Below are 26,389 nucleotides of genomic sequence, written 5' to 3'. Positions count from 1 at the left end.
AGCCCCAATATTGCGATATTGTTTTGTGTGTGTTTTAAATAAATAGAAACGGACTGGAAGCAGCTACGTATGTTGTAAAGGATAAAATGTTAAACATTTTACAGAATTTATTTTTTCTACTTTTCAATGTTAAATAAATTTTGGAGACATTAGATAGAAGTATCAATAAACACAGCTTTTTCACAGGTTTTTAAATTAAACACTTCAGTTACGCTGGAAGCTTCTTAGCAAACCTATATATCATGATACATATTGTGTATATTGAAAATGTCTTCAAGAATCGTGATGTGATATTTTGGTCATATCACACACATACCTATGTCACAATATTATATCTTAGACACACTCTGAAAAGTGGTCATATATTACTTTAATCCTTCAAAGACTGAAAACCTAACCACACAGCAAAAATCCAAAATGCAAACAAAGTCCACATCAAAATGATCAAATACTGGTTTAAACCATTTCCCTGAAAATATGAGAAGAATGTACATATCAGACCTTTCAAAACACAGAAAGGCAAAATGTGTGGTTATCATAAGCAATGAGAAAAACTGACTTGTGTAACTATTGTTGTAATTGGAATGTAGCAGCTAAAAGCAAATGGTAATAAATTTAAATAAACACTGACATTTATTCAACAAAATGTCTTGTAAAGGCTGACTTTAATCATGTATCAACCCTTATTGTAATTGTGAAGAAGCCAAATTAGATATTTTCTTTTAAAACCTTCTATATAGTAAGAATTATCAGTGATATTCCATATAAACACAAGCACAGGGCATAAGGGCCTTTACTAACAAGCATAAAAACATCTCATGTGGGTGTTGGAGAGCATCCATTTGTGTCATCCTGAATCTTTCAGTGTGACATGAAAATGAATATAATGACGCTCCTCAACTACTCTGCGTTTTAGAAAATGCGCAGAGACGACTGATTGATTAGACTTTTGTCCCTGATATCTGCTCGCCATCACACAGATCGGAAAAACACCCATTAATCTTTCAATTTCAGATTAACAAATGTAGACACAATTCAACAAAAATCAAACTATTGCACAATTTAATACTGAGAATATATCACCACTTTATCTAGCCGACAGGTTTCTGAAAATAAGCCAAATATTTAAGCATTAAAATAAAACACGTTCATAACTGATACTGATGATAACTTAAGATTCATGATTTCAAACATTATTAAAATTATTGGTACTTTTAAAAGATACAGCCCAGTGTATTCATTTGCAATATCCACATATGAAACGTTTAGATTCCCCCATATAACATTATCAATGTCCAAATAAACCTGAAATAAAAACGGCCACTGAAAACATGACAAAGTCAAGGTTCATCCTTTAAGGTAGGAAATCTTGTGTCTGTACAATTGTCTCAGATCTGTACATTTATACAGGAGATACAGCCTATCTTTTACGCCACTTTCAGCCAAAAGAAAAGAAACTCAAATTCGTAAGACCTGTAAGTAAACTCGAGGCTCTGGAGTACCGAGGAATCTGCATAGTGACACGACAGTGACCTAGGATTTGCTTGGAGTGTGTTGGCTAAAGTGCCAGAAGAAAAAAAAAATGCCATCAAGAGACCATCAATAAAAAAACAATCATAAATAAATAAAAGCAAAACAACCTGCATCAACTGAAGACAAAGCACAGCACCAAGCATTTTCCATTAGAACTACTGAGAAAGGGAGGTTAGTGAGTCTTTATACTGTCTGTAGAACATTTCCAGAGATATTACACCACGTCCCAGCATGAGCGCATCCAGTGGGAATTTTCACCATGTCCTCCACAAGCGAAGGTTAAAATGCCCGCCATGAAGTCCAGACACGTCCCTGAAGAACTACATTTCCCATCATGCCATGCTCTCCCGCTCCTCTGATGGGCCATTTGACACCTTCTTCACCTTTTTCACACCTTCCCCCATGGCTGTAGATGTAGTAACCCTGAGGAGAGAACAGATTCCATGCTGAATTGACAGACTGCAAAAGAATATACGTTGATCTCTTCAGCTCAGAGATTTCTGAGAGCGTTTTTTTCCCCCACCAGTTTGAGGTGGGCGGAGATATGGGATATCGGAAGTAAGTGACACTACGTAACCTTACGAATGTGTAAGAATTAACTCAGAATTAACTCAAATGAATGATGTCAGTCTTCTTAGAAATTATAATCGATCCTTCCAAACTGCCAAAATATCAACGAATTGTCCACATTTCTGCCTCTACAGTGCTCTTCTGGTCTTCAGGTACTGGGTACTGGGTACTGAGAACATGGTCACATTACACTAATTACTCAACCATATGCCCAAAGTGTTTTATTCCTCGCAGTAAGTTGACTCCTTTTTAATTTATTAAAGAATGACATGTCATACATTTTTAACCATTTATAGTCACTTTGAATATTGTGGAATATTCATCAATCAAGTTAGTTCCTGTTATTGCGTATGTTATATTATACAGCTATAAATAGTCATTCCCTCACTAGCGTCTCTTTTTCCCATCTCTTGTGTTCACTATGACCAGCTTACAGAGAAAGCGCAAAGTCTCCTATCATGAAAATGTTGCTGTGGTGGAAAATATTACGTTACAGCTTTACCTCGGACAGTTAGAAAGCCCTCGCACTGGAGACTCCTTTACAGAAAACATCACCAAGTACATATTTTGTTATCAGTTTATATGGAACAAGTTCCTGTGCAAGACGTTACTATAGAAACGATAACATATTTGAAAAAGCGCATTAATATAAACCTGTGATTTGCTTCGCAGCTGGCACTACTGTCAGAGCTGTGCTGGTGTAGAAAATTAATCAACACCTTCTGACCAATCAGAATCGCGGATTCGACAGTGCTATAAGCACAGTTAGCAGTTTTGTGTTACTTCCAGTTATAATGATTATGCTGTTATGTGTGTTTGTACATGTTGTAGTTTTGAGCCTCAGTTCTTCATAGTTTTATTTAGCAGTTTGAACATTTTTGAGTGTAGCAGAAAGCTCAGTGCTCAGTGGTTAAATCATTTCTTTGGCCACAGTTTAGCGCCAACAGACCCGAGCTCAAGCTGCGTACTTCTCCTGGATGTGATGTGTGTGTTGTGTGATGGCGTCAGACACGAGTGGGACTGCGAGCTGCAAAACTAAGCTGCTATGAGCTCCCAAAGACTCAGCTGTCATTTGATTTTTAATTTGCTTTTTGGTGCTTCTGTGTTTCCTTTTCAACTCATTTGTAAAGTGAGCCTGAGTGTGAGGAAGGCAGTATGTACGTAAATAAAACCTGTTATTCTTAACATTTTGAGTTAGTCCAATTAGCTCAAATTGGCTACATGATATCACTAACCAGCCCGACCCTCACGACTTCCTTCCCAATTCAGCCTCCACGCAATCTCAACACGTCCCCCTGCCCCCTTTCCCAGCCGACGTGTACCCCACCCCCTTCTAAACATTTTCAAAAATGAACTAGGAGTGGAGTTATCCTAAACCGGAGAAGGTGCAGAGCTGAGCAGCTCTGTTTAAGCTGGGGGGCGGAGCTTATTTCTGGGCCATAAAAATGCAAATAGAAGGTTGAAATGAATAGATTAGCCAGATCCAGTGCAAATCACAGTTTTCATAAGTTTTTTTTTTTTTTTTTTTTTTAATTATATGATTATTTCAGGTCTATAAACACTTATAAATTATTACAAACTGAACCTTTAAAAAATATTAACAGTAGTAGGCCAGCTTCAGGTGAATTCTTTGTTTTTTAGATTCAAAGAACATGACTGTGAATCAGTATTCCTGTCTCAAAATTCTAATGTACAACCCTGAAATATTAATAATCACTCTAGATTTGTGAGGTAAATTGCTGTACTTTGATTTACGATCATTTCAGCCAAACCTCAGGAGCAGTGGTACGGACTTGGATTTGACTGGAAATTTAAGTTTGTTTAAATAATCAAGTGAGCTTTAAAAAAAAAAAAAAAAAAAGAATATTGTGTGCAGTAAACACATCATATGTAAAATATCTGGCACCTCGACTCTCAGTTTAATGGTTTGTTGGTTTATAGCTTAAAGACAAGAACAGGAGACATGATCCCAGCACCTGGGTTAGATTTAGGGGCAGATGCAAGAGGAAGCCATTCCCCTGATTAAAAAAAATGACAGCCAGCCTTTTGGGTTAATATAATTAAGTGATATTACTTCTGTCAAGACTTTAATTCCATCCATGTTAGATTTACACACCTAGTCACCACAGACGTGTCAGGAGTTCATCATGGCACTAGCAAGTTACAGTCACACACAGACAGCTGCTGAGGCAGAGATGTAAAACTGTACGCTTTAATGGAGCAGAGTGTTAAAAGGTGCAGCACGATGCTGTTTCTGCCTTGAGAAAAGGCAAAACACTAAGCCTTCCTTAAAAAAAAGAAAGAAAAAAAAGACGAAAGAAGAGATAAAAACAAACCATCACCAGCATCAACCTGCCTGGAACTGATTTCAGTTTTAATATTAATGAATTGTTTTACTATTTTTCTATTATATCAAGCACATTAGCTATGGTTCATATGGGCTTTTCCTGCACAGGTTGCTCCAGCTGTATGAGCCCATCATCCAGATGTGTAGCTAGGAGGTTGATTTCAGGTTTGAACCCCTACTGAAATTTTCCAGTTCCAAATATTTACTTGTTGATGGCTAACTTAATGCACACAGAGCACAGCTGATTACATATACCTTTTATGACCATTTTTATAGTGCAATTACTGTGCAAAATATGTTACTTCATGTCAAATAATGTTTTTGATCAGTGATTATGCTATAATAATGTTCATAAAAGCCTGAGAATACAGGAGCCTGAGGTCAACTGTAGCCTTGAGAGTCACAGCTATTCCAAATTTAACCGTCCCAAATGTCAAATAAACATGTCGCTTAGTTTTTTAATCACATTTTATTGGCTACCAGGTGCAATGGTGAGAAACAGGATTTTTGCGGTTTCTGTTTGAAAGCCAGCTAGCTGCACTGTGAGCTCAGGGAAGTGGAGGTGACAGCCTGTGAGTTACAGGACCAGAAAAAGAACCTGGTTTTATAAGATAAAATGTTGTTCCCAAAGATCATCATTATAAGCATCTCATTTCAGTCAAACTATCACACAGATTTGATAGTTTTATGGATTAATATGAATATAATTATTAATATGGTAAGATTTGTTGACAGATTGCACCTTAAATGATAAATTCATGCCATCACCGCTTGTACTACTGTCCACCTCAAATGCACAACAGAGTCATGCTTCTCAATATAATTGTACAGATCACATGGTGATTTTATTTCCTGTATCTCCCCCGAAATGAATTCCTGGCTATTCTACTGCCACCATCCTTTTGATCGATCACTGTCCACCACACAATGAAACTAAATGTCTGAAATTCTCACATCCTCTCTGCACAAAACACACAGCTGGAGTGGCATGGAGCCAGGCTGGGCCGTAATGAACAGGAGAGAGGTGGTGTATTCATCTAAGGGCCAGCTGATCCTCCACCACCAGCGGCACCTGCACCTCCTTCTCCTGGGATCAGGAGAGGCCTTAAAAATGCCAGGCCACATGGTGCCTCCTCGAGTAGCTGGGTCATGTCAGCTTCCTGGCAACAGCAAGGGAACATTCTGAAGAGAAAATGTAGGCTGATGACCTGAGGCTGCAAACCCATACTAACAGAGCCTGAATTCAGAACCAGTACTCACCAACCATACTAAAAAAAAATGATGAATTTTTTTTTTTTTTTGGAAATGCATGCTTTAATAGAATCTAATTTTGGCCCTCGCTTCCCTGTCATCCATCTTCTCTGTTCTTTTTATGACTCATTGGGCACAATTTGCACCTGCCCTCTAGTCCACTTCCCATCCATAAAAAAGGAGAAAAAAAAATAAGGCTCGCCCACTGCCCTATTCAGATTGAGGTGAAGGACTTGGGGAAGGACTCACCGTGAGGTGGTGAGAGAAAGAGTGGTGATGAAAACATGGAGAGAAAAATGGTGCCAGTGAAGAACAAGGACACATGTTGCTAAGCTATTTCTGGCTGGGACTGCGAGCGAGGGACAAAAAAAGCAGAAAGGCCTTGCTGGAGGAAAGTGAACAGGTTGCCATGGTTAAAGGAATCCCCTTCCACCCTCCTGAAACAATTCAATATAGTTATCTTATGATATGTGTGATGTTTTTAGTGATTCTGGTGTGAATTTGTTGGGTTGGTGCTGTATTTTTGTGATACCCGTGAGAAGCTAGCGGTTGTGTGTCACGCTGATGTCACACGGCGACATAAGAGGTAACAGTAAGGTTTCACTGTTAGCTCCTAAAGACAAAAGAGCAAGAGCTTCTTTTCTCACTCACCATTTTCTAGCAACATTCAACTTCATATTAATGAGAAATCCAGTGTAGAAGCAGTGGAAATAAAAAACACTGGACTCAAAGTTCCAGAATGCAATGCAACAATATGCCACACTTTCGTTGACTGGATAGCAATCTACGAGATGATGAGCATAATGGCGTTGATGGTGGTCTTAGCATGAAAGTTCAAGCTTTGGAAGCTTTGTGGGTAATTTTAGGAAACCATTAACCATGAAACTAAAAAAAGTATACTGAGAATTTCATTACAATATAAATCTTGGACGCGACTGAAGATCACATGTTAATTATAAATATTAATATGCAAGCCGTTCGGGGGATTTTTTTCTTTAAGAGAGGGAGGGAGGAGGCAGAGATGAAGAAATGAAACCCTGGCAATGCCTTTTTGATGAGAGGGGCAATGAGCAGGGCTTCGGCCTGTACAGTGCATCTGTTTACAGTATATAACATATATATATATATCTTTTTGTGTGTGTTTGTGTGAACATCTTACACATCGTCCATCTCCATGTCCTCCTCGTCCTCCACAGACAGCAGCAGGTAGGGATTGGAAGAAGCTGGACGGAACTTGTGGCCAGTCAGGACGAAGAAGGTCAGAGTGGCCAGTTCGTCCAGCAGCTGTGAAGAGCAACATAAAGGCGTGTTACATACACAACGTTAACATAACCCAAATGTTTCAGTTCCCCTCCATCCATCCATCCATCCATTCATCCACCCATCAATCCATCATCAATTCATTAATCCATCATCCATCATCCATCTATTAATCCATCCATCCATCCATCCATTCATCCACCCATCAATCCATCATCAATTCATTAATCCATCATCCATCTATTAATCCATAAATCCATCCATCCATTCAACATCCATCCATCTATTAATCCATCATCCATCCATCCATTCATCCATTAATTCATTAACCATCATCCATCTATTAATCCATCCATCCATCCATTCATTCATCATCCATCAATCCATCATCCATCTATTAATCCATTCATCCATCCATCCATCCATCCATCCATTCATCTATTAATCCATCCATCATCCATCCATTATCCATCCATTCATTAATCCATCATCCAGCGATTAATCCATCCATCCATCCATCCATTAATCTATCTATCCATCCATCCATCCATCCATCCATCCATCCATCCATCCATTCAAACTTTGAAAAGGTTCTGGATGACTACTAGCTTCATTTCCATCATTCTACAGCCCAAACAGTTTTAAACTGGGAGAGAATGCAGTGAAATATTGCTCGGTTCAACTGAAGTAGCAGGTCTTAATTTTCAGGCAAGACCATGTTTCTGGCTTCGTCTCAATACTCTAATTGATGGCTCCTCGATTCTTTGTCCTTTAGCCCATGACCTGGAAATCGATCAAAGTCCTCCATCATTAAGGATGTATCAATTATTTAAACGAGCTCATTGAAATCAAGGATGAGGAGAAAGACGGCTTCCAGAGTGAGGACACACAGGTGCTCATTGTAGAGTGTGACGTATAGCAGTGGTATAAACTCTCCACCATCACCACATTTAAAAAAAAAAAAAAAAAAAAAAAAAAAAAAAAAAAAAAAAAAAAAACATACTTTACACGTTACGCAATATGTATCACAATATTTGGGGCTGCTAACAAAGTGCGAAAACCTACGAAGGTTTTCCGTAGCAGGTGTTATGAAGGTTGATCTGGTGTTCTGGCTGTAATTCTTCATAAGGTATAGAGTTTGTCTGTACTTTTATACCAGTATGGGACACTTTCACATACTGCAATATTACAAATAATCTACAAAGAATGTGACGGGACAGAGTGGAAGACTAATGGATGAAAATCAATGATCAAAGTCCAAGTGTGTGTGAATTTCCAAAAAGCTTGCCCAGATGAGACAGCAGTTGAGGACTGAGTAGAATACTGTACAGGCTAAAGCATCATCCTTTATATGTGCAAACTTAAACGTACACATGCAATCACTTTCTAATTATCTAATTATCAATTCAGTGTGCATTCCCACTGTGATCCGTTATGCCACGGGACAAGCGATACAGCTGTGCAATCATTAATGAATGACGCTGCTGTTTTTGAGCGAGAGCGTCTCATTCAGCAAATACGTTTGGTACTAATTCCTGGATTGTATATGAATCTATGGATTGTCAGAGTGAGGAGCTAAGAAGCAAAAGGAGGGGATGAGGGGATGTGAAACAAGGAAACAATTAAAGAAATGAAATGAAAAGAAATGAGAACCCTGTAGGCCTGTAGTTGATGAATACATCTGCTTTACATTCTTAATGCCCACGTCCACTCATTTACATTTTAACATACTACTGTTATATTTATGGCATTTGGCAGATGCCCTTATCCAGAGTGACTTACAGAAAAGAAGGTTTTTTTTAATTTATTTATTTTTTTATTAATCTCATTGATACAACTGGGCAGTTGAGGGTCATGGGCCCAGCAGTGACAGCTTGGCAGTGCTGGGATTTGAACTCATGACCTTCTGATCAGTAGATCTTACCCACTGCGCTACTACTGCTTACTGCCTGTTATCTATCGCTTCTGTGATTTTTTTTTTCCAATTAAGACCTTTCTGAATTTCTCTTTTCTGCCATTTTCTTCTGGCCTATTCGAGTTGGGCAGGACTATATTTGGTAGAGGTGAGGTCATGTTTACCTGCTTACTTTTGTAAACAGAGGAATCAGATGTTGTATGGAAATGTTGTTGCAGGAAAAAAGTGCTTCTGCATATTGCAGTGTCACGCTCTGATCAGTGTAACTTTTTTATCGAGCTGGAACGGGGAAGTAGTAGTCATAAGAAATATTAATTCACTGCTTTCTATAAAAAATATGAAGAAATTACACCGAGACACCACATAGCATTCATATTTGTGTGCAAAAACGAATTACGAAGCTTTACTGTCATTCCTACACACGTTTCTAGTACTAGCACTGTTCCTGGGTTGTTTATGTAGCTAGGGAGACGTCGTCGTCAATCAGTATGGATCTGCCACTGATAAACGCTTCTCTTTTATCAGATCTTTAGACTTTTAACATTTAATCCCATGTTTCCTGCGGCTTTATAAGCACATTTACTCATGTAGTGATAAAGTCACACTGTCAGAACTAGAGGCTGGAGAAAACCCTCCAAAACGATCATAAAGCTTAAAACATAAAATGCTTAATTTTCAGGAAGCCAGCCAATTTATTATTTATGACTCATATCTGAATCTACGTAGAGCATTAAAACAAAATTAATTTGTATAATGGATGAAAAAAATAAATTCAAATGTCATATAACACAGTGTATAAATGGTGAAGCTTTGTCTGATTACCAAAAGAGCAGTTATGTAGAGGAAAAACATCTCTGCAGAAAAGTATGATGTTTTCATCTCAAATCCATGGCTAATGGAGGAAACTGATCTCTTTAGCATGCCTCCGTTCACATAAATCTAGGAGCGCAACACAGTATTTTATATATCCTTTCATGGATATGAGCATATACCTCATCCTTCCTTTAATACCGCACCTAAACACACCTACAGCTCCGTCACCCTCATCATGCCCTCTTAATGCCGAGGGGAATTTCAGGAAGTATACTGACGACTGAGTAGGATGGGTGCAAGAGGAAAGAGAAATGTCCTTCACCCACCTGATAGAGCCATTTCCACTGGAAGGGCACGATGACCTTGATGAGGATGGCGATGATGCGGGTGAAATAAATATAGCACACGATCTGTGAAGTAGAAATACAGATATTAATAATGCAGACATGGAATTCTTCACATTTCCTCACACATCAGGTAATTAATGACAGCATGAGTAAGTATGTAGGGACCTGAAATCAATGAGAGAGAGAGAGAGAGAGAGAGAGAGCAAGGAGAGCAGTAACATTAAAAGTCACATTCTGAAAATGTAATATGCTGTTAATAAGTGATTATCCATAACTGATTAGTTAGTCACAGATTCAGCAAGCATCAGTAAGTAATAAGATAAGTATATAGCAGTGAGTCCCTAAGGTCACCATCACTGCTAATAATATTCTTATAAACACAACAACAGTCTGCTTCCTGCTGGTTATTATAATTCCAGTGACAAATAGGCTCATAGAAATCATCCCATTTCATCTCATAGAAATATGCAACTTGTACTTCCATATTTATCCGAAAAATTACGCTAGTAATGGGCTACATAAACGAATGATTTATATCTAGGGTATATTTGAAATTGAAATGTGTTGGTGAAGGAAAACAGTCTTCTCTGATCAGTGCTGCAGAGTGGACCAAAAATATTAGCTAAAGATCAATAGCTTATTTAATAGATCATTAGCCTGATTAGCCAGTTATTATCCTAACGAATGATAATGCAGAAGCAGTACGATGTTCCTGTTTTACCTCTTTATATGAGCAAACCTACAAACCTACACTGTAATAACCAGCTATTAGGAGATAGTTTTTGAGTATACAAACTACACTATATTGCCAAAAGTATTGGGACACCCCTCCAGATCATTGAATTCAGGTGTTCCAATCACTTCCATGGCCACAGGTGTATAAAATCAAGCACCTAGGCATTCAGACTGCTTCAATAAACATTTGTGAAAGAATGGGTCGCTCTCAGGAGCTCAGTGAATTCAAGCATGGTACCGTGATAGGTTGCTACCTGTGCAATAAGTCCATTTGTGAAATTTCCTCACTACTAAATATTCCACGGTCAACTGTTAGTGGTATTATAACAAAGTGGAAGCAATTGGGAACAACAGCAACTCAGCCACGAAGTGGTAGGCCACGTAAAATCACAGAGCGGGGTCAGCGCATGCTGAGGCGCACAGTGAAAACTTTCTGCAAAGTCAATAGCTACAGAGCTCCAAACTTCATGTGGCCTTCAGATTAGCTCAAGAACAGTGTGTAGAGAGCTTCATGGAATGGGTTTCCATGGCCGAGCAGCTGCATCCAAGCCTTACATCACCAAGTGCAATGCAAAGCGTTGGATGCAGTGGTGTAAAGCACGCCGCCACTGGACTCTAGAGCAGTGGAGACGTGTTCTCTGGAGTGATGAATCACGCTTCTCTGTCTGGCAATCGGATGGACGAGTCTGGGTTTGGAGGTTGCCAGGAGAACGGTACTTGCCTGACTGCATTGTGCCAAGTGTAAAGTTTGGTGGAGGGGGGATTATGGTGTGGGGTTGTTTTTCAGGGGTTGGGCTTTAGTTCCAGTGAAAGGAACTCTTAATGCTTCAGCATACCAAGACATTTTGGACAATTTCATGCTCCCAACCTTGTGGGAACAGTTTGGGGATGGCCCCTTCCTGTTTCAACATGACTGCGCACCAGTGCACAAAGCAAGGTCCATAAAGACATGGGTGAGCGAGTTTGGTGTGGAGGAACTTGACTGGCCGGCACAGAGTCCTGACCTCAACCCAATAGAACACCTTTGGGATGAATTAGAGCGGAGACTGCGAGCCAGGCCTTCTCGACCAACATCAGTGCCTGACCTCACAAAACCACTTCTAGAAGAATGGTCAGAAATTCCCATAAACACACTCCTAAACCTTGTGGAAAGCTTCCCAGAAGAGTTGAAGCTGTTATAGCTGCAAAGGGTGGGCCAACTCCATATTAAACCTTACGGATTAAGAATGGGATGTCATTAAAGTTCATGTGAATGTAAAGGCAGACGTCCCAAAACTTTTGGCAATATAGTGTATCAGGTACTGATAAATCAATCTCAATTAACAGTTTATTCGACATCACTTTACTGTATACATTATCTTTTATTTAGTAACAAATACTTAATAGTTGCTCAATATATAAATAACACGTATTTATAACTTATTAAAAGCTTAATAGATTATTCATATGCAACTCTTAGTAAAGTGCTACCATGAAGTCTCCATAAGCAAACCAAAAGACGAACAGGAAAAATTCTACAAACTGAACAGCACCTAGCAATCTACCCATCAGACAGATGTTCCACTCTCTCCTTTCATTTCATCGGACTTATTTCAGCAGCAGTCATGCCCGACATATTCAGACCTCTGAAACTAATAAAAGAATCTCACAAACATCAGTGCTGGATCTCAGAACAAATGATAATACATATTCCGACACGGTAAGTCATGAATAGATGAATATAAATCACTTCTGTCATTGTACAGGTCAAGCAGAACCGACATCTAATATAAATCCTGCAATGAGAGCGAGCTCTAAAAGGATGTGATATTATGTGAAAACCCATTAAAAAGAGAGCGAGTGTCAGGGGTGTGGATAAAGAGGGAGAGAATGAGATAGCAAGAGGAAACAGCAGATAGCAATGCACGAGTGAGAATCTTTTATGGATCGCACCATTTCAATAGGTTTTACACAATGAGGAAGAAAGTGAGCGGCTCTGACTTCTGGGAGGATTCGTGTAAGGACACTTTCACATATGCGGTATTACACAAGTCTTTTTTTTTTTGTGGTGCAGTTTATTTGGACAGGCAATAAAATCCCATTGATTAATCAATTATAACATTTTAAATATATTTAAAAGAATCAGGGGAAAAAAAGAACATTTGCTGGCATTAATGGAAAGACAAATGTCTTGTGTTAATTGGGGAAAAATAATATACAGTATATACAGTTGAGGTCAAAAGTTTACATCCCCCTTTCAGAATCTGCAAAATGTTAATTATTTTACCAAAATAAGAGGGATCATACAAAATGCATGTTCATGAGTCCCTTGTTTGTCCTGAACAGTTAAACTGCCTGCTGTTCTGCAGAAAAACGCACACTGATGCTCCAGAAGGAAAAAACATGCATTAAGAGCCGGGGGGTGAAAACTTTTTGAATTTGAAGATCAGGGTAAATTTAACTTATTTTGTCTTCTGCAAACATGTAACTATCTTCTGTAGCATCTGAAGGGCAGTACTAAATGAAAAAATATGATATTTAGGCAAAAAAAGAAAAATAAGAAAAATGTACACACAAAAATAAAATCATACAGTCATTGTTGGAAAGGGATCAAATACACAAAAATGCTGGAAAACCAAAGAATTTGTGGGACCTGAAGGATTTTTCTGAAGAACAGCAGGCAGTTTAACTGTTCAGGACAAACAAGGGACTCTTGAACAACTATCAGTAAACAAAAAAACACAGCTGTGGATCATTCAGGTAACAACACAGTATTAAGAATCAAGGGGATGTAAACTTTTGAACGGGGTCATTTTTTAAATTCAACTATTATTTTCTCTTGTGGACTATATGTAAACATCTTTTATGTGAAGTATCTTATTCAGGTCAGCACTAAATAAACAATAACATGCATTTTGTATGATCCCTCTTATTTTGGTAAAATAATTATGTTGTAGTTATTATAATTTTGCAGATTCTGAAAGGGGGATGTAAACTTTTGACCTCAATTGTATATATAGATAGATAGATATTTTTAAATTAGCATTTTTGTTTAACTGAAACATGGCTGTACTGAATACTGAACACACTAAATATGTAAAAATGTGTGAAGTGTGAAATGAAGAGACCACTTGTGTGTGTAAATGGACTAACAGGTGAGAAAGTGACTGAAAACTAGGCAGTGGTGGCTTAGTGGTTGATTTGTATGTCCAAATAACACAGGTGATAGCACAGGTGAGTATCAGTGAATAATCTCACCTGGATGCTATAGGTTTATACCCAAGAACTGCTGCTGTCACCATAAAGACTGTCTTGTGCTCATCCCAGGACTTCACAATATGCTCATCCTGAACATCCTTTCAATACATTCGGTATAGTTCTTCTACCTCTACACTATGCAGTGCTTTTATGGTCTAATAACATGGCTGCTGATGCAAAATGCACTGTAATATTTAAAGGTAATGTAGTGCAATACATTTTATAGAGGAAATATTAAAAATGCATTGTTTCTTGCAGCAGCAGCAGTTCAAAAGTAGTCTGTGGAAAAATCCAAACTGGCACCACAGAGATGTTATGAAGCCTTTTTTCAGCTCACAGCTTCTCCAAAGTCCTAACAAAGGTCTTTTTGAGGAAACCAACAACTGCATGTTTAGCAGAGATTATCTTTCCATTGTCTGAAGTACAACCTTATCTATTATCTTAACTATGATTCTGGCTCACTTGTAAGTCATATTGGATTAAAAAAAAACATCTGCTGATTGTCCGAAGCCGCATTTACGGAGCAAGGGCACTCTGATGCTCTGCCTAAAGACACTGAGGGAATACTAGCTTCGAAATGGGCTACAACAAAACCGCCTTCTATTTCAAAGCAATGCAACACCGAGCAGGAAAGTGTGATCCCCTCTGGACCCCCGAGTTTTCTGCTGGTGTGAAATAAGAAAAGGTGAGAGAGGGAGAAGGGAAAAAGAAGCGGAGTGTATAGACAGTGAATAATGTCAGTACTTACCATCACATAGTAGTGCCGGAAAAGCTTCAGCTGAGCCAGATTGATGGCAGCTTTTAAAATAACAAGACAACAAAAGGAAAGCTATTATCAATTGATTTGGGCACAGACAGAAGCAAAACCTCACCGTGCTTTTAATCACAGTATTTAAAGCATGTAAGCGGATGTAATGCATTTGGTAATTAAGTATACAAAAGGGTGTTATTTAAAACAGAAAAACATAATGCAGCTGAGACAGAAACACAGTGTGACCCCTTTCTTTTATTTTGATAAAGGTTTTTTTTGCAATAAAGTTAAGTGGGACAGACACTGTGGGGCTTTGGGAATAACCTGTACCGATCCTAGTGTTTACACACACACACACACACACACCCCTCTATGATGGGAATGTGTTCTCTCAGTGGGATAGCTGGATTAGCATAGTGATGAAGTCTTAACACCAGGGGGGAACTAATAGCACACCGCCACTGAATATTTGGGTCAATATTGGCGGATGAACAGACATCGATCACTCCATTTAGGTGTTTTTTTTATATGAAGCAGTTTTTACCAACCAACTATTATTCACTTATTGCAAAATGTTTTAAAATTTCTAGTCAGTACACTGCTTCTCTTCGCATTTGTATCACAAATCAGTCACTCCATCGCAAGCCAGTGTAAATCTGACCTCTGGCCACTTTGTGTTGCTGCTAATGTGGAAATGTGGTCAAGTGTTAAACCACAGACAGGTTCAGCCACCAATAATATTGCAACAAGCTGAATAGGAAAGGGAATGGTCACTTTTGTGTGTGTGTGTGTGTGTGTGTGTAGAATATCACTTCTTTTTCCAGGAAGAATGAGCAATGCTAGCAGGTATGGCAAATAAAAACGTGAGGTTTGAATTGATAAATATCAAATCGATCAAATGCCGCTCCCCAAACAAAATCACGTTGGCGGTCATTTTTCTCAAACTGCCAAACACTTACTCCCCACATTCAAAGAAATGGTGCGTTAAAACGTGATAATGTTGGTTACTTCAAAAACATTGTAAGCTGCTGATACTTATTATACTCCTTACAATCTTCCTCTGATTTTTTTTGCCTATTTTTCTTGACTATTATTAACCTGGGACATAGTTTGGGCTTTTTATGCTTTAATGTTTGCAAACATCTTTTTTTTTTTTTTTTTTTTTAATATCGTCGTATCATGTACATATTGATCTTTGTATTCTAAAAAGCTTCTCTCATTACTAGGTAAACTAGTAGAATATATCTATCTGAAAGGCAGGTAACAGGATGATATTTATACACTTATCAGACTGCTAGATCTTCCGCTGCTGTCCATTTCCTGTCCATTCTCTCACCTGGCCAAAACAACACAACTGTAGCTTACTAGATACACCTAAAGCAACACGTTGACTAAGTAAATGTTAGCTTATTTGCATGATGGGCTGCATGACTGACGGGTGTGTGAGCGATCTAACCTTCTGCAATGCTGTAGCCTTAGAAAAGACCACAACATTATCAGTCCACCATTATTCTATAACTTTAGGAAATATCTCTGTAGATGTATGCTGGTGAGATTACTCGTAAGGCATCGGCATCACCTACAGCTCAGACCTCTGCACTCGCAGCACTGTGTTTAGTCAATACAGTGAGGACTTTACAAAGTCAGAGACTACTGAGGAAGGAATAAAACATAACAAAACGTGCTGTTGTAGAAAAATGATCGAAGAAGGGGTGGTGTGTCACAACCCGGTGCAACAAAGAGGGCCATTACCACAAGAAGCTGATTATTTTCCCATAAAACCATATTCTGAAGTGTTTTATTCCTTTTATACCACAACAATTTTTTATTTATCAAGGAATGACACGTTGTATTTTTCATCTGTTCATAGTATGCATGAGACGATAGACTAAAGCTACGATATGAGACATATATCGATATTAAATATCCCAATACTAGATAAATTTTAATACATTTATTTTGTAAAGACAAAAAAATAAAACTGCTGCAGTACCTAAACACTGTATTGTAAGAAAATTAGATCAGGATTTATAATATAAGGTGTAATATCCCCGATTATTAATGTTATTTTAATCTTTTTCAGTGTATTTCATGGCAATGTTATTAATATGGAAAGATTGTTTGACAGTAGTTTGTACCTTAAATGATCAGGTTAAATAACAAATTCATGTCATCACTGCTCCTAATGCTGTCCTGCCATCCACCTCAAATGCATGAGTAGGTCACACTTATCAATTTAACTGTACCGCTGAGAAAAACAATCCTGATATTATTATTTTACATTTCCACATCCCTCTGAAATTAATTTCTGGTTACTCCACTGCCAGCTCACCACACGCCTTGCTTCTGAATAGCTTTTAGATGCGAGTGTGACTTACATCAAGCACAGCACACAGGCGTTGATTTTAGACCATGTTTCAGGAAGCTGTGGGCCTTACATTGGATACGTGCCATAATTCGTCCTTCGGATTAATTTAACTTTCTGGACTATTAAGTAAGCATGCTTCGAGGCAGTTAGGTTTCCACTTACAAACTTCGTGCGCTGTATGCTACTACCTCTGCTGCTATGCTACCGCCTAGCGTGTAAGAAGAGGTAGAGCTCATAATGAATATTATATGGAAATTCGTCTCACCAGTATTTTGTATTGCGATATTCAAGACAATGAAATTTTGTCTCATGCCTAGTTTGTAGTTATGTTTAATGTTGTAAAATGTCTACAAAGCAGGTTAGTTCCTGTTATTACTTACACTATAGCAGCTATAAACAGTTGTTCCGTCATAAGCCTCTTTCCCCTCTTGAAATTAATAAGACAAAAAAAAAATAAAAAATGCTTGTCATGTTACTGAGAAACCGCAAAGCATGAATCCCTCTATCCTGAAGTTACAGCTTTATCTCTGACTGTCACTGACACTGGGCACTCCTTACAAAAATACCAAGTTTCTTCAATTTAATGCTTTAAATCTGTTCATGTGGAGACTCCACTATACAAGTACATGTGTAAGTTGTTACTATAGAAACTACAATATATTAGAACGGGCACATTATTATAACTCTGTGATTTGCCTTGCAGCCAGAACTACTGTCACAGACGCTGTTACAGAAGAATAATCAATACAATGAATAATCAGCATCAAGAATTCAATGGCACTGTGCTATAACGTGGCATAACCAAATCCAAGTAAATGTCATAGAAAGATCTGCCAGCGTGTGCCAGCTTTATGCTAGATGCATAAAAAACAAAACGAAGGGGAGGAGTCTGGGTTTGTGGATTGTGTACTGTTGCACCACTTTTGTCACCTATGACAAGTTTAGAAAATTTAAGGAACTGAATTGAGCCAGAGAAAGATTGAACAGTTTAGGGGGCTGAGATAAATAATAGTGCTGAAGTCACTGCAAATTGGGTCTAGAATTGTCTTCAGTGCCAGTGAAGTATAACATTTACCTACATTTATTCAGATACAACAGGGTTGTAGTGTTAAAGTCAAGTGAATAAACAGTAAACTTTGGTTTAAGGTGTCCCTGTGTGTAGTGCTTAAAGCAATTCAGATTGTGTAAAGTGCCTGATTCTCTACAGCACTGCACAGATGAGACCACACGGCCATTAAAAGGGCAGCACAAGGGTGTGTGTGTGAGAGCAGGATGAACATATGGGATGTGATGTGGCGTCCTGTTGTGCTCTAGTATCATTAAACTGATTACGACCTCCCAGTACAAAACAAGCCCTAATGGTAATAGCTGTACCTGTCAAGTGGACAAAACAAAACAAAAACACAACTGAAGACCACATGGCCAGTGTTCTCTCTCTCTCTCTCTCTCACTCTAATCATCCTTTTCTTCTAGCATTCTGTTTTTTTCCCCTACCTCTTTCAGCTCCACTAAAGTAAAGGGCAAAATTTTGCTACCTCATGGTTTTTAAATGAAAAAAGGAAAATGTACACGATATGGCCAAACATATTTGGACAAAAGAAACCCACATGTGGTTCTTCCCCAAACTGTTGCCACAAAGTTGGAAGCACACAATTGTACAAGATGTCTTCATATACTGTAGCATGACAGTGTCCCTGTATAGAAAGCAAGGTTCATGAAGACATGGTGTACCAAGGTTGAAGTGGAAGAATGCAAGTGGTCTGCACAGAGCCCTGACCTTAAGCCCATTAAACACCTTTAGGATGAAAATGAATGCTGACTGTGCACCAGGCCTCCTCACCCAACATCAGCGCCTGACCTCACTAATGCTCTTGTGGCTGAATGAGCAAATCCCCATAGCCATGCTCCAAAAACTAGTGGAAAGCCTTCCCAGAAGAGTGGAGCTTATTATAACAGCAAACAGGAACTAAATGCAGAATGGGATGTTCAACAAGAACATATGGTTGGTCAGGTGAAAACAAACTTCTGGCCACAGAGTGTACCTCGAGTGTAACTAATATATATATATATATATATATATATATATATATATATATATATATATATATATATATATATATATATATATATATATATATATATATATATATATACACACACACACACAGACACTAAATAAATGTAAAATAGGAACAGATTTTTTTGTTATGACCGTCATTTCAGTCTCCAGATCTGATCTGATCTGAAAAGAAAAAAAAAAAAGCAAAAAAAAGCAGTACATGCCATCTGGTATTGTTAGAACAGATAACAAGAAGGACAGGCTGGGCCACAGGGGGCTGAATATTACAACTAAGAGGATCCAAATACTGCTCAGACTATATAAATGAGAATTGAGGCGGTTATAAAAGGGAGGGCGTACAAGTTTAAACAACAACTCCAGTGGAAAATGGAACAAAAATATGATCTTAAACAGTATTCTCTTATTTTTCATCATTTCTGACTTTAAACAGAAGTACTGTTCCGCTGCTAAAACATTTTCCGAAAAAGGCTTTAGATGCAAGTGCTGCACCAAGCTGCAATGACATTTACGGCCTGTCTGACATCTGCAGTCTCCCCCTGGGTGAGAGCACAGTGTGGCCTTCTTATTCCTCCCAGACAACTGGCTGCCAAAAGGTAGGGTCTGAGTAGGGAAAAGCAATCACAGACGCGCCAGAACAAAAGCAACTCCTGAAGAAATGCATATGGGCAACACTGCACTGTAACCTGACTGAGAGTTTTATGAGAAGTCAAATCCCGTCTGATGTCGCGTTACAGCTAGCAAATAGATAAATTCAAGCCTGATTGAGGATTGTTGGGATTCAGTTATAAAATTCCTTACGATGCCTCTGTGCATGTCAGTGCTCTAGTGTCAAAACAGCTGCAGTAGAGCTGCGTAATAAGCTTCAATCAGGAATCAGCGAGCAGTCCGTGAGGACTGTGTCATTATCTGCAGTGTGTACTGGTGATTTTACTTGTGCTGTAACTTTATGCATGTTAAAATTATGCATAAGAGTGTTGGTATGGAGTTTTTCTATTGTCCTGTATGTTCCAACAAAACATGACAGACCTATGGCCATTCTATTTATTTAATAACTAAAAGTATTTCTGAATGCGAAAGATGCTTTTCACTTGAATCAGAGGGAACATACTGAGAATTCAGATCATACCGAAGCCATTCTACATCTGTGATTGTATAATGGCCAAAACTAAGCGGTGGACCTCAGAAACACTTACGATAAGGTCAAAGCAAGATGGTAGCCCATTAAAATCTAATAGCACATTAAACAGGACCCTGTAATAAACAGCAAGTTGGTGGAGATGTGCTAAAATGGGTGATGCGACCCCTTTTTGTGGTGACTGAGCACAGCTGAGCGGATGCTATAAATGAGCTAAGGGCTTATAATAAGCTAAACGCATGGACAAAATTATGAATAACGCCTTAAAATTGGTTAGCACCATAAACGACAACAGGATTCCTGAGACACAGGATAGCAATGCTGTTAAAGATCACACATGAGGGCAATAAAATATTGGCTTGACTGGATGTGACTCAGACAGTATTAGCTCCAGGTTAATTTCCCATGAGCAGGCTTAACACAGATATTGGTGTAGTGTGTTTATGGAGCTCAGATGACATTGTACATTGTAAATACTCCCTTTTAAACATTTACTTCAAAACCAAAAGACTAAATGAACCTTACCTCCATGGATATGCAAGCTTTCTTTAGTTTATTAATGCAATGTGGTGGAACAGACTGCAGTGTCTCTATAACTACCACAGCTATCAGTTTAACTACATTTCCCTGAAAGGAACTAGTAGCATTACGTTGAGAAACACTACCCTGATTCATCTATTAATGTACACAATATATTCCATGTATTTTAATCATTTAAACGTGTATTTCTTGGTAGTTTAAAGGTTAATGGCTGCTAATGGATCTTCTCGTCTCTGACACTGACTGAGAAAAACAGAGTACCTGCACTGGTAATTACTATTTTCTAGAAGGATATGCATGCAGTGTGCAGTGTGTGTAGGTTGATGTCAAAAATACTGCATTTGTTTGATGTTAATCACTCACTCAGGATTTTCATGAAAACCACACACACACACACACACACACACACACAATGAAATTATTCGTAATAAGCAGATGAGAGGACACGTATGCCATCGTGGCGCTTCAGTGTAGTTCAACTAGCCGTGTAGTTTGTACAAAAGTCCATTTCCTGCTGTAAAAACCAAATGTTATGAATCAGTTATAGAGGACAGTCAGCTATTAAAGTCACACATTATAGTTAGATTTAAAACAGAAATAGAAACAGACGTGATTTGTATGGGTCACTTGTATCTATTGTGTTTTTTTTTTTTTTTTTTTTTGTTAAAGTGATTTTGAGTGTAAATTTAGGTTTTCAATTATTCAAATGGAATATAAAGCTCAATAATTCCACATATTTAAATTTGCTTACAGTGACATAAACGAAAACAGTGAAGACTGGAAAAGGACATTAAAATGATAATTGGTCACCCCGAGGATCTATCATTGTTAGCAGCTCAATCCGAAGCATTGGCTTTCTCTCTAATACTGGCACAATGACTCATATTATTACAATGGAAATCTGTCAAACCACCAACGCATTCCACATGGGTAAGAAATGTGTCGCACCAAAATCTGAAAAGCTTAACATTCCATCCGAGGCACAACTAAGAGGTTTTTCAAGATCTGGCAGCCATTTCTCCCTTAATTTGTACAAAAGTTTGTATCTGAAAATCAGTTGGTAACGAGTTTTGCAATCGTTGGTAAATCATTGTGGTATAAGTGGAATAACACACTCCAGACTGCACTGCTATACACATTGATGTGGTCTATTGTGTGATATTTCTTAAGTAAGAATGAATAAGTTCTTCAGGCAATGAAAAAAAAAAAAATCACAATTCCATATAATCTGAGGAACAGGAAAAGAATTCCTCTTTGGTAAGAAAAGATTTGTATTATCAGACATGATGTGCTACTGAGCGACAGCTACAGATGAGACTGGCTCTTATTACAGTGATTAGAATGGCCATTATTCATCAAGCTTTAATAGAAATGACCAGAGAGTTGAGCAACAGTAAAGATGTCTGGACTGTTCCATGTCTAATTCATTAAATTATTGAATGACCTTGAAATAAGCATTGATCGGAGCACAAATGATTCATCAGATCTTCCTGTGCTAATTTCAAACAGAGGAATTTTAATTCCATGTCTGTCAAGCACTCGTATAGTACTGATGCTACAGAAAGTAAGGATGATGATTTAAAGCAGCAGTGTAAGGTTTGAGCCCTCTGTTGGCTGTGAACTGAACTGCATTTGCAGTTAGGTCCCTGACATGTTTATGAAAACCACATGTACTACAAAGCTTTGGTGTGATGAAGGGAGGAGCTAATTTCCAGGAGGGAAAGATATTTCAGCAATCTTACTGGACATGGTTTTCCCAATGTATAGTTATCATATAATTATCATAGAATTATTTTTCCTCCAGGTTTCCCCCCACCTCCCCAAATACACTGGCTATGCTAAACTGCTCCTGTGTGTGAATGAGTGTATGATTGTGTGTAGTGTCCTGCGATGGATTCCCGTCCCATCCAGGGTGAATATTCCCACCTAGATCCTAGTGTTTATGAGACAGGCTCAGAGTCTACCGTGACCCTGGTAAGGATAAAGCGATTACTGAAAATGAAAGAATGAATGATTGTAATAGATAAACTTTTAGACCTTACACACTCCACCTTTAAATAAAAATCACCTTTGTCAAAACCTAAGTTTTACATGCTTTCTGAACAAATGGATGTTTGGTACCAGGAGGCAATCACAAAACTGATCGACAGCAACAAACTGGTAAAATTTGCATATCCTCATTTCATGAACAGATTTTCCTGTGAGCAAAAAATGTAGTAACTGAATTCCCAGCCTACCTTTCCCATCAGTTGCTGATGCCTCTTGTAAATGCCGGATAGACCTGCCAGAAAACACACACACACACACACACACACACACACACACACACACACACACACACACAGGAGTCAAACCCAGAGCGTTCAGCTCCACAGAAACATGAATATTTAACTTTAATTCAAGCAAACTCTATTCATTCATATTTCATCAGTATTTACATCAATATTCAGATACAACCAGCAGGCCCTAAACAGATTCACGGTAGATCTAGGTGGCATAACAAAGCTCTGTGGAACATGTGGCAGCTTGTGAGCACGCTGAAGCAGGAGAGGAACAGGAGCTCCTACCAGACAACAGGGAAGAGGATAGCTCCACAGCACAGCAGGTCCACCAGGAACAGGATCTCCATCCATAATCCATACTCGCTGGAGCCTTCCTCTGTCGACTCGATGATGATGTACGCCACGTTTGCCAGGACCTGGAACCAAATTTCACCTCAGATCACTACAGGTTTGAGCTACTTTTATACATTTTACGACTTTATCTTGTATCTGAACACCACATAGTGTTCCAAATCACTGCTCCTCATTTCATGTAATTGAACAACACTAGTATAAATAACATTTTAAGCAAGGCATATGTGTACGCTTTGCACTTGCCTTTACTATCGCACCCTTGAACAAACAACAATGACACTGAGTCAGATGGAAAAGAAGAATTATTTACAGGCTACAGTGCATGAAAAGGGTGTAATCACTTCTAGTTAGAGCAGTGTGAAATAACCCCCACCAAGACGTAGCCATAACAACAATGGTCTAACAATAGCCTCTGTATGTTATTCAGGTATGACTAATCAAAAAGTATACAAAACCTCCATTTGTTAAAAGCTAATAAGCAGCCCTAAAGGGCTATACATGGCAGAGTGGGCTGATATATCAAAATAATCAATGACAGGGTAGTGTGAAGATGATTTTCTTATAGCAACATGTCCCAAAGTGTTTTATTCTTCTTTTAGCACAGCAATTTGTCACATATTAATTTTTTTTATTACTTTTTTGTCTGGCATGTCTTACTTTTTACCCTTTTGTAGGTACATTTCATGTTGTCAAACATATCCAAAACAAGTTAGCTCCTGATATCCCTTGTATTACATTACATTACAGCTACATACAGTCATTCCCTCTCCAGCCTCTCTTTTTCTCTCCTGAAGTTATTAACACACACACAAAAAAAATCAGCTTGTCAGGTTATCAAGAAACTGTAAAGCCCTCTGACCTGAAGACTTTCCTGTCAGAAAACATAAAGGAACAGCTTTATCTCTGACTGTTACAAAGTGCTGACACTCGAGATCCCATCCAAAAATATGAAAGAAATGTCTGCTCACAGAATTTTTCAACAATCACAACAATGGTTGTGGAACAACCAAAAACCAAGCCATGAAGTCTCCAGAGACCTCTGCGATCAAATTATGTCGAGACATAGATCTGGGCAAAGGTATAAAACCATTTGTACAGCTTTGTATGTTCCCAGGAGAACAGTGGCCTCCGTCACTGTGGAATGGAAGAAGTCTGGAAGCACCTGTATGGCCAAACTCAGTAACTGAGTAAGAAGGGCCTTGATTAGGCCGGTCACCAAGAACCCAATGGCCATTCTAACAGAGCCTCAGAAGTCCTCAGCAGAGATGGGAAAAGCTGCCGCAAGAATTACCATCTCAGAAATACTCCATCAATCAAGCCTTTATGGTACAGTGGTTAGATGGAAGCCACTCCTGAGTAAAAGGCATATGTTAGGCACTTAAAGGACTCTGAGAGCAAGAGGAAAAAAGACTGGTGAGACAAAAATGAAACTGAAATTAATTAAAAATGAACTCCAAATGCCATGTCTGGCAAAACCAGGTACTGTGCATCAACTTGCTAATACCATCCCTAAGGTGAAGCATGGTGGTGGCAGCATCACAGCGGCAGGGATGGGGAGACTGATCAGAATTAAGGGAAGGATGAATGTAGCCAAATACTGTTCCTTGAAGAAAACCTGATTTAGAGTGCACACAACATCAGACTGATGTGAAGGTTCACCTTTTAGCACAACAATGACCTAAAGCATACTGCCAAGACAGTGCTGGAGTTGCTACTTCAGGACAAGTCTCGGAATGTCCTTGAGAGGTCAAAGCCCAGACTTGGAACATCTGTGGAGAGACCTGAACGTGGCAGTTCACAGACACTTTCCATCCAATCAGACTGAGCTTGAGAGGATCTGCCAGGAAGAATGGGAGAAACTGCCCACATCTTGGTATGCAAAGCTTGTCACGACTTACCCAAAAAGATTCAAAGTTGTTCTTGCTGCCAAAGATGCATCTACAAAGTACTGAATAAAGTATCTGAATACTTATCTAAATGAGAGATTTCAGATTTTGACTCTTAAATGTGCACAAAAAAGTCTAAAAAAAAATGTGTTCTCACTTTGTTATTATGGATTACTTTGTGTAGATTAATCAGCCCAAAAAGTAAACCTAATCCATTTTAAATGAAATCTATAACACAATAAAGTCTGCAGAAACAGAATGGGTCTGAATACTTTCCAACCCCACTACATCAAACAAAAATATAACGGGCCTTAACATAGTCACAGGCCTAAATGCCACCAGACTGTGTCCATCTGAGTTACTCTGTGTTTTACTTTTAATGATGAAACTGAAAAAAAAAGCCTTAAAAATCTGTACGTGTACCTGTAGCGGGATGACGATCATGAAGATCTTTTTGTCCTTGTCTGAGAGGATGTGTTTGACGAAGGCCCAGCCAGTCCCTATCAAAGCTATAGTGATGAACAGCAGTGCCCCCTTCAGCCTGCAGAGAAAACAGTTTAAAAATATGCTCCATGACCAACCAGTTATTTTCACACACTGCTTCCTACAGTTCAGTTCTACAGTTCTATATCACTCACAGGTGTGTGATGTAGTAGACCACGGCCCAGCCCTCAATAGGAAAGCCTTGGTTGGAGATGTAGTAGTAATCAATCTGCAAAAGCAGAGAGCAATCCATTAACAATGTAAAAACTGAAAAATCTATAACAAAGTTTGTACTAAAAAACTAGGGTGCCTAAGACTTTTGCACAGTACTGTGTGTGTACATATATATATGCATGTATATACTGTACACACAGTATATACATGCATATATATATGTACACACAGACATACACACACAGACAGTACTGTGCAAAAGTCTTAAGCACCCTAGTTTTTTAGTACAAACTTTGTCATAGATTTTTATTTTATTACTTCTACATTA

At 38.5% G+C, this 26,389-nt stretch overlaps 1 protein-coding gene across 1 annotated transcript in view; it reads right to left on the bottom strand.

The window, feature by feature from the left end:
- Positions 1–352: 352 nt before the first annotated feature.
- The window catches only part of gpr107 (G protein-coupled receptor 107), a 38,090-nt gene continuing 12,053 nt past the window's right edge, over positions 353–26,389 (bottom strand). Inside the window, exons 11-18 of the mRNA XM_026922347.3 lie at positions 26,043–26,116; positions 25,828–25,945; positions 23,450–23,580; positions 23,120–23,163; positions 14,757–14,806; positions 10,016–10,099; positions 6,861–6,985; positions 353–1,956 (exon numbers count right to left, since the gene is read on the bottom strand). Of these exons, the coding sequence (XP_026778148.1) occupies positions 1,866–1,956; positions 6,861–6,985; positions 10,016–10,099; positions 14,757–14,806; positions 23,120–23,163; positions 23,450–23,580; positions 25,828–25,945; positions 26,043–26,116 (717 nt within the window). The 3' untranslated portion in view covers positions 353–1,865. The remainder of the gene's footprint in view (positions 1,957–6,860; positions 6,986–10,015; positions 10,100–14,756; positions 14,807–23,119; positions 23,164–23,449; positions 23,581–25,827; positions 25,946–26,042; positions 26,117–26,389) is intronic.

The sequence above is a fragment of the Pangasianodon hypophthalmus genome, chromosome 27, assembly GCF_027358585.1.
Source record: "Pangasianodon hypophthalmus isolate fPanHyp1 chromosome 27, fPanHyp1.pri, whole genome shotgun sequence".
NCBI lineage: Eukaryota > Metazoa > Chordata > Actinopteri > Siluriformes > Pangasiidae > Pangasianodon > Pangasianodon hypophthalmus.
The sequence above is the reverse complement of the archived record's forward strand: the minus strand, read 5'-3'. Positions and strand labels throughout refer to the sequence as shown.